The 15,127-nt window shown below is 37.5% G+C and overlaps 1 protein-coding gene across 1 annotated transcript; it reads right to left on the bottom strand.

The window, feature by feature from the left end:
- Window positions 1-3,338: 3,338 nt before the first annotated feature.
- Window positions 3,339-5,262, bottom strand: LOC139863129 (uncharacterized). Its single transcript, XM_071851779.1, has 2 exons — window positions 4,038-5,262; window positions 3,339-3,694 (listed from the first exon to the last, which is right to left on the bottom strand). The coding sequence occupies exons 1-2, from the start codon at window positions 5,260-5,262 to the stop codon at window positions 3,339-3,341; spliced, it is 1,581 nt and encodes a 526-aa protein (XP_071707880.1).
- Between the last annotated feature and the right edge of the window lie 9,865 nt (window positions 5,263-15,127).

The following is a 15,127-nucleotide window of genomic DNA, read 5'->3' as shown; positions in this document are numbered from 1 at the left end:
ACTCGTATCATACCTAGCTTCTATACGTATTTACTATTGGTATATACACATCAAATCACCACCAACCAGCCCTTGTTCATGCCTTATGTATAAGGTAATTAGAAATTGGATGCTAGCATTGAAAGTCATACAAAATAACAAAAGGAAAACTTGTCCATGTCCCCCCCCCCCATTCACGTTTTATATGGCCTTCCCCATATCAATTCTAGTTCACCATTATCACTTCCAAATTACTCTCTAACACACCTACTTGAAAGCCATAAGAAACCCTCATCAATTCAGCAAGAAACCATGAAGATCTAGCCATAGAAACAAGCCTTAATCATCATAAGAAAACTCTTACAAAAACACTTCAAGAATCCTTCCAAGAACACAAGTTTACTTCCAATCTTTCATTCAACTCCATCACTCTTTTGGTTCTAGGTTTTTACTTCTCTTTTACAGCAACCTTGTCCAAGTAACTTGAGGTAGTAACTTTGTTCATAACCTTATTCGATTCATATATATATAGCTATCTTATTTTATGGTATAAAATTTTAACAACAAGAACATAGTTTGAATGTTTTCAAACTTGTTTGCAAACTAAATAGATCCTTCTAACTTAACTTTTAAAATACTTCAAGACCTGTAATATATCATAAATATATTCTAATTTAACAAGGTATAACTTGGTTTTTCAAAGAACACCTTAAAAACTGTTTTTACGACGTCGGAGTGCAACCGGGGGCTGTTTTGGGTTGGATAATTAAAAACTATCTTGAACCTTGAATTGGAGGTTTATCTTCTGAAAAAATGATATTTACTATGAATATGATAACACATAAAAATTTCATGATTTAACTCAAAGTATAAGTATTTTTAGAAAAATAATCATTTAAGGTTGTTTACATGATTGAAAATGATTAACTTCATAAGTTTCACCAAAGTTTGACCTATGACCTATGATTTTGAATACAAACTAAGGTATTTACAGTTCATATTCTTAAAGAAGGACTCGATCCAAGGAAGTGGCAAGTTGAACCAACGAAAACGGAGTTGTAACGAAGAAACTATGACCAAAACAAAATCGGATATCCAAAACTAGTTTAGCCACGAAAATAATTGGAGAAAAATTAAATAAATCACATCTTTCTAAAATAACATGATATTTTATATATATGTACTCATAATTTAATTTTATATATTTCAGGATCACCCGTAAACAATACGAGAAGATTAATCATAAGATCCCATGATTGTACGCAACACGTCATTTGACAACACCGGTACTTTATGTACGCAACACGACATTTGACAACACCGGTACCATGGGTCAAGATTAATCCCGACCAATACTATTTCGATGGGGGTTTTATTTATTTATTAAACACCTAAATATGAACCATTAAAATTGAATTGCTAACTACGGACTAAGAAGACATTAAAAGTATTATAAGTATATATACGTGACGATTGTTTAAAATGAAAATATATTAATATATTATATATGGATAGGTTCGTGATATCAATCGGAGACCAAGTCAAAATATATATATCTTCAAGGCAAAAGTGAGTATATAGTCCCACTTTTAAACTCTAAATATTTCGGGATGAGAATACATGTATTTTATGTTTTACGATATGGACACAAGTAACTGAAAAATATATTCTACGTTGAGTTGTACCACTGGCATACTTCCCTATAGCTTGGTAACTATTATTTACAGCGGTATTGTAAACGCGAATCCTGTTGATAGATCTATCGGGCCTGACAACCCCAACCGAACTGGACGACCAGTATTCAACGGTTGCACAGTACTTCGTTTCGTGACTACACTTGGTACGGTGTAGTAAGATTTCATAATAAAGGGAATATGCGACGTGATTAAATGTTAAGTATGGTTACCAAGTGCTCAACCACTTAGAATATTTTTATTAAAATGTTTATATATGAAATCTTGTGGTCTATATATATATTGCTGCCGGCATTAAACCTATATCTCACCAACTTTATGTTGACGTTTTAAGCATGTTCATTCTCAGGTGATAATTAGAAGCTTCCGCTGCAACATGTTGAATTTAAACAAGATCTTGAGTATGCATATTTGTGTCAAAAATAAAACTGCATATCGGAGGATTTGTAATGTAAAATATGCTAGAAATCGTATTGTTATCATCACCTGTAAAGTTTGTAAGTCTAAGATTATCGCTAAACGATAATCATCTTTTTATTGTCTAAAGCTTGTATTAAAATAAGAGTTATGGTTTGTAATGTAAAATAAATGCAGTTGTTCTTTTAAAAATGTCGCATATAGAGGTCAATACCTCGCAATGAAATCATACGTTATCTAACTCGTTCTTATGGTTAAGGACGGGTTATGACACCGAGTTACAACTTCATTTATGTACAACTGAGCCAATTTACTCAACGATGTCGTTTCACTAGTAGGCAAAAAGTGTGCGCTCTTGGTTAATCGATCAACAATCACCCAGATCATATCATGTACTTTCTGGGTTCGGGGTAACTTAGTTACAAAATCCATCGTTATATGTTCCCATTTCCATTTTGAAATTTCTAATTGACGTAATGATCCATAGGGTTTTTGATGTTTCGCTTTAACTTGGGCGCATATATGACATTTTTCTACAAAATTCGCTTCATTGTTGGCTACCAATACATAGTCTTCAAATCATGGTACATTTTTGTACTTCCTGGATGAATGGATAATCTTGATTTGTGCGCCTCATTCATAATTAATTCCCTGAGTTCTCCGAGTAGAGGAACCCATATTCGATTGTTGAAGGTTTTTAATCCACGCGAATCGTCAATTAAATCCTCTTTTCTCTTAACTAAAAGCTCAGATTTTAAGTGTTCATCCCTTAAGGCTTCAAATTGAGTTATTATCAAGCGTTTGATCAGATCCGATACAATTTCTATTCGCATAAATTTCACATTGTCAATGGATCCTTTTCGGCTTAAAGCATCAGCGACTACATTTGCCTTACCCGGATGATAGCGGATTTCATAATCATAATCTTTTATTAGTTCTTGTCACCGTCTCTGCCGCATATTCAACTCTTTCTGAGAAAAGATATACTGTAAACTCTTGTGATCTGTACAAATAACGCAGTACGTACCGTATAAATAATGTCTCCATAGCTTTAAAGCAAAAAACCACCGCTGCCATTTCTAAGTCATGTACCAGATAATTCTTTTCATGAGTTTTCAACTGCCCTGAAGCATATGCAATAACCTTCTCTCGCTGCATTAACATACAACCCAAACCCGCATATGACGCATCACAATATACCATAAAATCATCAGTACCCTCGGGTAACGCTAATATTGGAGCTTGACACTATAGCTGCTTCAATGTCTGAAATGCTTTCTCTTGCACATCATTCCATTGAAAAGATACATCCTTTCTAGTTAACTTTGTTAATGGACCCGCAATCTTAGAGAAATCCTTGATAAACCTGTGGTAATACCCTGCTAGACCCAAAAAACTCTTAATTTCGGTCGGAGTTTTCGGTGCATTCCAATTCATTACCCCTTCTATTTTGGATGGATCCACTTTGATACCTTCTTGACAAATAACATGACCCAGAGACTGAACTTCACATAACCAAAATTCACATTTGGAAAACTTGGCGTAAAGCTGTTCTCGTTTCAACAATTCTAATACTTGACGTAGGTGATCAGCATGCTCAGACTCTGTCTTTGAATAGATCAGAACATCGTCAATAAATACTATGAAAAACTTATCAAGAAACTGTCGACACACCCGATTCATTAAATCCATAAAAATTGCTGGCGCATTCGTTAACCCGAACGGCATCACCAGAAACTCATAATGACCGTACCTAGTACGAAATGCTATTTTCGGAATATCGAATTCAGCAACATGAACCTGATGATACCCAAAACGTAAAACTATTTTTGAAAAGCACGAAGCTCCTTGAAGTTGATCGAATAAATCATCTATCCTCGGAAGAGGATACTTATTTTTCACGGTTCTTTTGTTCAATTCCCGATAATCAACACATTCGGAGCGTACCATCTTTCTTTTTCACGAATAACACTGGAGCACCCCACAGTGATAAACTCAGTCGTATAAACCCACGATCTAGCAAATCCTGAATTTGCGTCATCATGTCGCATAACTCGAAAGGAGCTAACCTATAAGGAGCTTTAGCCACTGGTGTAGATCCTGGCATCAACTCAATTCTGCATTCTACTTCCCTAACTGGCGGCAAACCCGGTAATTCATCTGGAAATACTTCTGGGAAGTCACGCACTACTAGAATATCAGCTACCGTCTTTTTCTCTTTATTAGCATCAATTACATACGCGAGAAACGTATCACATCCCTTTGCTATCGATTTCCTAGCCTTCATCATCGAAATCAAAGGACAACCAAACCCACCCCGTTCACCCCGGGATATAACACATGTCCCATCAGATAAAGGGAAAGAAATCAGTTTCTTATGACATTTTATACTTGCCTTATGGAAACTCAACCAGTTCATACCTAGAACTACATCAAAGCTAGGTATGAGCATCACTAAGCAAGTCACCGAAAATACACTCCCATCTATTTCTATACTTATTCCAGACACAGATGTTGTGACTGGAACGGTCTTACCACTGGCTACTTCCACTTCTAACGGTTCAGGTAACATAGAAATAGGCAAGTTTAACTTATCACAGAATCTAGTAGAAATAAAAGAACGATTGGCTCCGCAATCAAACAATACACGAGCAGGTGTAGAGTTAACCAAAAACATACAGGTGATAGCATCGTCGGCAGTAGTAGCTGTGTCTACCGACATCTGGAAGGCTCTTACTTCAGGTCTTGGAGGAGTCTTACGCTTCTGTCCAGTTGATGAAGCCGAAGATCCCCTTACTGACGCTGTCCTTGCTCCTGTCCCTACCCCAGAACTCATCTTTCTTGCAGATGGACAATCAACTGATCTGTGCCCTGATTTATGGCAATTCCAGCAAACATTTTCTTTGAATGAGCAAGCCTGAATATCATGACCCATTACTCTGCACCGCATGCACCTCTTTGTCAAATTAGTACAATGATCCGCATGAGTCGATTTACAACCATTGCACCACACCCTCCGATTCGAACTACTACCACTTTGGGAAAATCTTCCCTTCTGTTGACCATCACGGGACTTCTTTGATTTAAAACTACCTTTACTTGAAGCTTGCTTGGGTTGCGTCACTTGTTTGTTTTGAATTTCTCTGGCCGCCTTAATGTCTCCTTCCACCATCTTGGCTATTGCAAAAGCTTGAGGTAACGAAGTGTCATTCTTACCAATGATATGTATTTTGGCAAGATCATTTCCACAAACTAATCAATCTTAGATTATTCATCCGGAAGCCACTGTTGTACAAAGCGAAGCTTGTCAGTGAACTTCTCAATCAGTTCATCAATTGTCATCTGTATGGTAATCTTCAGATTCATAAACACTCGCTTCATTCTTGAGATCTCATAAGTAGTGCAATACTGTTCGTACACCTTAGCAGCAAATTGTTCCCAAGTCACCTGGTTCAACATTTCCTTTAACATCTGAGAAGCTACAGAATCCTACCAACCTATTGCTTTCTTTTTCAACAATCTACTGGCATAAGTTACACGTAATTCGGGCTCGCATTGACAGGCTTCCAATGCTCGGTCAACCTCACGTAACCAATCAAAGGTTTCAGTCAGATTAGAACTACCGACATACTCTAGAGGTTTGCATTCAAGAAATTGCTTAAAAGTACACTTTTTCTTAGTTTCAGTTGTTGGTTGCGGCCACATTTGAATCACGTAGGGATACATAACTTGACCCGGGTTTTGGTATCCCTGTTGAGGCTGTGACTGTTGCTGAGGTGGCGTTTCAAACTGTGGAAATGGCAATAGAACTTGGAACTGTTGTGGTTGTAATGAAGTTCCCCCTGATACAGACCCAAACTGAGGTACAGAAAACCCTGGAGGTGCAGTATCATCATTACCCGTCACTGTACCCATAGAAACAACACCTTCTAGCTTAGTTATCTAGTCTCGGGATTCTTTCAATCGACTCTCCAATCGTTGGATGTACACTTGCTGATCAGTGTCTGAGTCTTCCCCTTCAGGTGGAGCTCTGAAGATTTCGGGGGTAGGTGGAGCTCGGACATCCTGCCTTTCGTCAATCATCTTTCACCTGTACTACACATCAGCTCACAAAAGCTTAGTGGATAATCCGTTAGTACCTACAGACAATCATACCATTCTCTACATTCACTTAGCCTGTCTCCCAAGGATATGTTTGACACACAATCGAAGGTTTGGGAACATGACATCCATGTGTACACGTTGCCAAACCTGCGCTCTGATACCAAGTTGTAACACCGTCTATTTTTTTTAAATACACAATGGAAACTTTATACATATAATACTTAAGTTTTACAATACCACACGATTATTATAATTTATCAGGCGTTATGTTAAAAAACTATTATTTTGTTATACAAAAGACATCAGAGTTTGTTCTTCAAACATATCCCTCAAAACAGCAAGCTCCTCCTAAAACCCTAGCATACAAGTCTACCTGCAGGGGAGGAAGTGAGGGGTTAGCTGATGCGTGATTATGAATTTAAAAACGCAATTTAGAACAAGCTTTCTTCACCCAACAGATCTGAACACAAAGACCCAATTTGTAACAGTAACAGCCCCAAAACAGAGTATAAAACTCTGAAATAAGAACACAAAGGATAGAAGAATCTAAACCCCAAATTGATAAAGATACCAACACAATTGGAGATCTAGAAACACTCCAAATCTTCAACTACAGTTGATAAAGATTCCACCACAACTATAATTTCATATATGAAGATTTGGATTTCACCACAATGTTTGATAAAGTAACACCACAAACATTGATAAAGAAACCACTCTTAGCCACCGGAATCAAAGATTCGTAAAGGACACGGAGATTTTGTAAATAGATAAGCTCTATCAAACTTTTCATTCAATCATCAACCGAGTTTTACAATTACAAGAGCTCTCTATTTATAGGAGAAGCTTAACAGATATTTTCTAGATATGACAAAAAACATAAAAAGGAAATGGAGACAAAAAGGACAAATAATTACAAATTAGCCAATAAGAATAAAGGACACAATCTGCAAAAGCCTGCCATTTGTTAGTGCTCCTCCCATGATAAAAAGTAGCCAATGATAGATAAGAATCTTCCTTGGACAGCTGAACATTCTAGAACAGCCACGCACGTGTTAAGCACAAGACCTGACCGGTTTATTGAAAGCATTAGATAAACTTTGAATCGTATCAGCAAGCTAGCCCTTTAGAAAGAAAATAGTGTCGCCTGCTGGTTGAACTAAGTTTCGTGTGCTGGTCGAACTTAAAATTCTTCAGCTGGTTGAACTAACTGGCTCGTCTAAGTATAACTTTGCTGGTTCGATTTGCTAGTTACCCGGCTTAGTGAATTAAAGCTTTACTGGCTGAACTAAGCTCATTTGCTGGTTCGGCTAGCTGGTTCTTCTTAATTACTGGCTTGCCTTCAACTATCAAAAACTTTATTCATGAAAACTTAACTACTTCAGTTTAAGGACTGAAGTAGGGTAACCCCTGAGCTTGTTGAACCAACTCCAAAAACACTTAGATGATACGAAATAGATGGCAACACGACCATTGCTTGACCAGATTCGAGTGTGACATCATTTGAGCTTGTGCTGGTTGTGTTGCTAGTTATATTGCTCAGATCACCCGCATCATCCTCCCCCTCTAAAAGGTAATTGACCTCAAGTTCTCGAGGTTGTCATCTTCCAAGTAGGTCATTAAATCACCAACATTAAAAGTGATAGACACGGCAGTATCACCAGGCAGCTCGACCTTGTAAGCATTATCACCAACTTTTTCCAACACTTTAAATGGACCCTCAGCTCTTGGCATCAGCTTGTTCTTTCATTTTGTTGGGAACCTTTCCTTCCTTAGATGAATTCAAACAAGACCACCATGAATGAAAGTGGGTTGCTTCCTATGCTGGTTAGCTTTAGCCTTGTATTGTTTGTTGGTCTTCTCAATTTTGGCCCTCACTTGTTCATACAGCTTCTTCATTTCTTTAGCCTTTGCTACTGTCTCAACACTTGCCTTAGGCTCAATTGCAAAAGGAATCAGATCAATGGGTGTGAGTGGATTTACACCATAACAGATTTCAAATGGTGATTTTCATGTGTAGTAATTAGGTGTTCTGTTAAAATCAAATTCAGCTTGAGCAAGCTTCAAATCCCACTCCTTCAAACTTTTCTTCACAAGTGCTCTCAGCAGCATTCCCACAGTTCTATTGATAAATTCAGTTTGACCATCAGTTTGGGGATGGTGAGAAGTGCTGAATAAAAGCTTTGTTTCAAGCTGCTTCCATAATGTCTTCCAAAAATAGCTTAAGAACTTTGTATCTCGATCAGACACAATGGTTTTGGGAACTCCATGAAGACGAACAATTTCTTTGAAGAATAAAGCAGCAACAATAGTAGCATCATTGGTTTTGTTACAGGCTATGAAATGAGCCATCTTTGAAAACCTGTCAACAACAACCATAATAGAATCTTTGCTCGCTGAGTTCTCGGTAAAGCAACAATGAAATCCATGCTCAAATCTTCCCATGGCTGGTTGGGAACAGGAAGAGGAGTATACAAACCCTTGTGAAATGCTGACTTAGATTGAAAGCATGTAGCACAACGATTAATCACAGCTTTAACATCTTTATCCATGCATGGCCAGTAAAAGTGTTCATTTAGGATCTCCAATCTCTTGTTAATCGCAAAATGACCAGCTAAACCACCTTCATGTGCTTCTCTAATCAGCAACTCCCTGATCGAATCTTTTGGAATGCACAACCTTCTACCCTTGAATAGAAAACCATCTTGCTCAACATAATCTCTTTTGGACTCAGCAGGAGAACAGTTCAAAATAGGAGCAAAGTCTAAATCAGCTTCATATAGCTCCTTAACAAATGAGAATCCAAGAATTCTAGCTTCCAGAATTGACAACAAAGAACATCTTCTTGAAAGAGCATCAGCAACAACATTAGAAGTACCAGCCTTGTGTTTAGACATAAAGGAGTACATCTACAAGAATTCAACCCATTTTGCATGCCTTGGATTTAATTTGTGCTGCCCATTAATGTACTTCAATGCTTCATGATCAGAAAAGAGAACAAACTGCCTTAGCTTCAAATAATGAGACCAGTGATCAACAGCTCGAATGATGGCATAAAATTCTTTATCATAAGTGCAATAATTCAGCTTTGACCCATTTAGCTTTTCACTGAAATAAGCTACTGGTCTTTTTCCTTGCACTAGCGCAGCTCCAATGCTAACACCACTTGCATCACATTCAAGTTCAAACAGCATATCAAAATTAGGCAAAGCAAGTATAGGTGCTGAACTTAGCTTTTCCTTCAATGATTCAAATGCTGATTGGGCATAACTAGACCATTCAAATACCCCTTTCTTCATACAATCAGTAATTGGAGCAACAATTGTGGAGAAGTCTTTGATAAATCTTCTATAAAATGAAGCTAAACCATGAAAACTTCTGACTTTAGTGATGGAAGAAGGACTAGGCCATGATTTGATTGCTTCCACCTTAGATGGATCCATTGAAATGCCTTCTTCAGAAACCACATACCCAAGAAACATTACTTTGCTGACAAGGAAATCACACTTCTCCGACTTTGCATATAATTGATACTGCCTTAACAGCTCAAATAGTTTCCTCAAATGATCCAAATGTTCTTCTTTAGTTTTTGAGTACACTAGAATGTCATCAAAGTAAACAACCACAAACTGCCCAATAAGTGGTCTGAGCACTTCATTCATAAGTCTCATGAATGTGCTAGGTGCATTAGATAATCCAAAAGGCATAACCAACCATTCGAATAAACCACCTTTGATCTTGAAAGCTGTCTTCCATTCATCTCCTTCTTTCATTCGAATCTGATGATACCCACTTCTAAGATCAACTTTGGAGAATACACAAGAACCATGCAGCTCATCTAGCATATCATCTAATCTAGGTATGGGATATCTATACTTGATGGTGATGTTGTTAATAGCTCTGCTGTCTACACACATTCTCATAGAACCATCTTTCTTTGGAACCAGCAAAGCTGGTACTGAACAAGGACTCATGCTGGTTCTAACATACCCCTTTGCAACCAGCTCATTAACTTGCTTTTCTAATTCTTTTGCTTCATGAGGGGAACATCGATAAGCTGCTTTATTAGGAAGAACAGATCCAGGTACAAGATCAATTTGATGTTCAATACCCCTAATTGGTAGCAAACGAGTAGGTAACTCAGTAGGAAACACATTAGCAAATTCGGATAACAATGGCTTTACCCTAGCTGGTATTTCATCATGCTGGTTCAACTCATCACTTTCAACCATCAGCAATAAATAAGCGCCAGTACCACCCTTTAACTCAGTATCAACTTCAGCTTGAGTCATAAACAAAGTTTTATCATTCTTAACAGTAGGGTCAGCTCTAGGTATTTCATTAGACTTTAAAGAAGTGAGGGTGATCTTCTTTCCATTCACATACATCGAGTAAGTATTTTGATGTCCATTATGATAGACATACTTATCAAATAACCAAGGTCTACCAAGCAGTAAATGACAAGCATCTATAGGAATAACACCACAAGTGATCTCATCCTGATAAACAGTACCAATAGAAAATGGAATAGTAACTTGGCGAGTAACCTTTACCTCACTGCATTGGTTAAGCCATTGAAGTTTGTATGGATGAGGATGCTTCTTTGTAACCAGCTCAAGCTTTTCCACCATGTGTGCAGATGCTGCGTTTAGACAGCTGCCTCCATCAACAATAAGGCCGCACACTTTGCCCTTGACTATGCACCTTGAATGAAAGATGTTTTCATGCTGGCTCTTATCTTCAATAGTCTCAGGTGAGTGCATTACTCTTCGAACCACTAAAAACTCTTCAATATCAGCAGCAACAAACTCTTCACTATCAGACTCATCATATGCTGGTTCAGTTTCAAAACCCCCTTCCAAATCTTCAATCTCCTTTAGTGTAAGAGCACGCTGGTTAGGACATTGAGCTTGAAAATGTCCAAATCCATGGCACTTGAAGCATTTCCTTCTATCATCTTTAGGACTAGCTACAACCTGCTCTTTGCCTTTAGATACTTTAGATGCTGCCTCGTTATGCCTAGGCAGCATAGATGATTGACCCTTCATAAGCAGCACAGCTGGCTTGGAATAAGACTTAAAATTAATTTTCTTCTTTGCTTATTTCTCTGCTTGAATAGCCAGCTTGCAAGCACTCTCAAAAGTCCATAGAGGCTGCATTTCAACTTGATCAGCAATAGAAGCATTTAAGCCTCCAACGAATCTTGCTATAGTGTGTTCTTCAGTTTCTTTAACATTTGTACGAATCTTGAGCTGCTCAAACTCTCTGATGTAATCAACAACATTCATGCTGCCTTGCTTGAGTGTATTCATCTAGATATACAGCTCTTGCTTGTAAACTTGAGGAACAAACCTCTTTTACATACACTCTTTTAACTTGGACCAGGTTTTGATTGTTTTCTTCCCTTCATATTGCCTTTCTTTTCTTAGATTATCATACCACATTGAAGCATACTTCTTTAATCTGATTACAGCAACTTTAAAAGCCTTTTTTTTCATCATAGCCCTTAACCTCCATAATTCAATCCATGGTCTGAACCCATTCAAAGTAATCTTCAGGGTTAGACGACCCTTCAAAATCAGGTGGATCTATCTTGATATCTTTCAAATCATCAGCTTTTTTCCTATGCCTTCTTCTTCTTTGTGAAGACGCATGAGATCTATCAGTAGATCCATGGCTACCATCTTCTGATTCAGTACTAGAAGACATAATGGTTGTATCTCCATTTTCAGATCTGGCTCTATTTCTTCTTGGCACACCATCTTCCAACAAATTAACCATTCTTTCCATCTGATGTTGTAGCGCTTCAATAGCTCTATCTCTTCTAAGATTATGAGCTTCTTCAAGAGTCATATTTCTAGGAATCTCAGCCATTTCAAATCAGATATGGAAATAAGATTTTCTGCTTAAAAACAGAGTATGAACTGAAACAACAATAAAAATGATAAGAAAGCTTCGATTGAACAACCTAAGCTCTGATACCACTTTGATGCATGATTATGACTTTAAAAACGCAATTTAGAACAAGCTTTCTTCACCCAACAAATCTGAACACAAAGACCCAATTTATAACAGTAACCGCCCCAAAACAGAGTATAAAACTCTGAAATAGGAACACAAAGGATAGAAGAATCTAAACCCCAAATTGATAAAGATACCACCACAATTAGAGATCTAGAAATACTCCAAATCTACAACTACAGCTGATAAAGATTCCACCACAACTATAATATCAGATATGAAGAATTGGATTTCACCAGAATGTTTGATAAAGTAACACCACAAACATTGATAAAGAAACCACTCTTAGCCACCGGAATCAAAGATTCGTAAAGGACACAGAGATTTTGTAAATAGATAAGCTCTATCAAACTTTTCATTCAATCATCAACCGAGTTTTACAATTACAAGAGCTCTCTATTTATAGGAGAAACTTAACAGCTATTTTCTAGATAAGACAAAAAACATAAAAAGGAAATGGAGACAAAAAGGACAAACAATTACAAATTAGCCAATAAGAATAAAGGACACAATCTGCAAAATTCTGCCATTTGGTAGTGCTCCTCCCATGATAAAAAGTAGCCAATGATAGATAAGAATCTTCCTTGGACAGCTGAACATTCTAGAACAGTCACGCACGTGTTAAGCACATGACCTGACCGATTTATTGAAAGCATTAGATAAACATTGAATCATATCAGCAAACTGGCCCTTTAGAAAGAAAATAGCGTCGCCTACAGGTTGAACTAAGTTTCGTGTGCTGGTCGAACGTAAAATTCTTCAGCTGGTTGAACTAGCTGGCTCGTCTAAGTATAACTTTGCTGGTTCGATTTGCTGGTTACCCGACTGAGTGAGTTAAAGCTTTACTGGCTGAACTAAGCTCATTTGCTGGTCCAGCTAGCTGGTTCTTCTTAATTGCTGGCTTGCCTTCAACTATCAAAAACTTTATTCATGAAAACTTAACTACTTCAGTTTAAGGACTGAAGTAGGGTAACCCCTGAGCTTGTTGAACCAACTCTAAAAACACTTAGATGATACGAAATAGATGGCAACACGATCATTGCTTGACCAGATTCGAGTGTGACATCATTTGAGCTTGTACTGTTTGTGTTGCTAGTTATATTGCTCAGCTCACCCGCATCATCCTCCCCCTCTAAAAAGGAACTTGACCTCAAGTTTTCGAGGTTGTCATCTTCCAAGTAGGGCATTAAATCACCAACATCAAAAGTGTGGGTGCTGAAAATCAGTTCCAGCTCGCTGTTTTTGCGTTTTTTGCACCCAAAACTCGATTTTGCATGTTTTGGTTGATCCAAAGGCTTAATAAAATCACATAACACATATATAAACTATTTCTAACATCAATCAAGCATAACAAACACATATAATCAAGAATCAAACTCAAAAATCATCAAAACCCATTTTAACCCAAAACCCACTTTAAATCTATCAAATTCAATGATGTTTACCTTGTTTTGATCCTTGAAAACACTTGAATCTTATAGACGAAATCACATGCTTTGATCTTGCACTTTTGATTTTATGAATTTAAGGATCTAGAGTGTGTTTTAGGGTTGAGGTTTCTAAAAAAATGGAAAGAATAGAACGTATGGTGTATATATTCATTTAGGGGTTTCTTCACTATGAGGAAACCCCATTCTTCACTACATACGGGTATTTACCAGTTATCTAAAATACAATGTACCTAATTAGGTGACCCTAACAAGGTCCAATTCACATAACGAAACCTGTTCTGTGACCCTTGTCACAAAGCGCACACAACTAACTAATCAAATAATTATTAACACATAATTATTAAAATCACTAATATTAATAAATTAATATTAACTAAGGGTAAAAAGGTCATTTACCGCTAGGCTCGATTCGAGGTTGTTACAATGTATTAGTAGTAGTAGTAGTAGTAGTTAACTGGTTGTATGTGCACAAGTCATTGTTGTTATTGTTGTTGGAACCTTGATCTGTTAGGTTCAGCTCAGAGAGGTCAACCTAGTTGTGGTTGGGTCCAGTTGACTACTGTTTATTGAGTATAGTGTTGAACGACGCATCACCTGCGCATGGATGACTATACTGAAGATTCAGTAGTAAGGACTATCGGTAGACTCTAGCCTGATCAGCTAGTGGTCGTGTGCCCGTACAAGCCGCCGGTCCTCTAATTGGAGCATAGTTGCTAGTTTTCAGTTGTTGTATGTTGTAAGTTATTACAGTTGTGGGAGTACAAGTTGCAACTGTATGCTAGACCTTTTGATAGTTCCATTCACTTAGCCTTGTGCTAACCCCTCACCTCCTCTCTTGCAGGTTCTGAATCTTTGCGCTGGTAGGGATGCGAGTCGGGTTGAAGATGTGTTTGACAAGACGAACTCTAATGTCTTAACTTTTGTAAATATGTAACTAGTCATTTAACGTAACAACTATGGTTTGTAATGAAGTAATTAACTAAGCATCTGTGATAATCATGTTTGAAATTAACTAAGGGTATTTATGTAAATTCAGTCTTTCACTGTATTAAAAAAATTCAGGGTATTACAGTCGGGATTGGGATTGGGTGGTGGTTGGGGTTGAAGTTTTGGTTGTGATGGTTGAAGTTTTGGTTGCGGTGGTTATGTGGATTTGGGTTGTTTCTAGGTTTTGATGGTGGCATTCTTTGCGGTTTTAGTTTAGGGTAGTGAATGGAATTGGTTCAAACGTCATTGTATCTCCTTCCATTTTTGTGAGCATTGCCTGGAGTTATATTTGGGCTTTTCATCTTCTGCTGCCATTTGTTTCTATATGTAAAGCTTCTGGTTTGGTTGTTTTGGTGTTTCCGTTGATATGTGGTTGAGTTTGAACCTTTCCTATTACCTTTGGTCGTATAGACTCGCATGTTACCTCCTTCAATACTTAATTTAGCTGCGAACAGATCATGATTGGATATGTCC

Source organism: Rutidosis leptorrhynchoides, chromosome 8 (assembly GCF_046630445.1).
Source record: "Rutidosis leptorrhynchoides isolate AG116_Rl617_1_P2 chromosome 8, CSIRO_AGI_Rlap_v1, whole genome shotgun sequence".
In the NCBI taxonomy this organism is placed as follows: Eukaryota; Viridiplantae; Streptophyta; class Magnoliopsida; order Asterales; family Asteraceae; genus Rutidosis; species Rutidosis leptorrhynchoides.
Note: the sequence above shows the minus strand (reverse complement) of the source record. Positions and strands in the feature narration are given on the sequence as shown.

What these genes read in the sequence shown, in the direction of transcription:
- LOC139863129 (XM_071851779.1), bottom strand. Translation starts at nt 5,262, where the DNA reads ATGGTGGAAGGAGACATTAAGGCGGCCAGAGAAATTCAAAACAAACAA. An exon ending in ATTCGTGAAAAAGAAAGATG is followed by an intron (nt 3,695 to 4,037) that starts GTACGCTCCGAA and finishes ATTCAAAGACAG; the next exon opens with AGTCTGAGCATGCTGATCAC.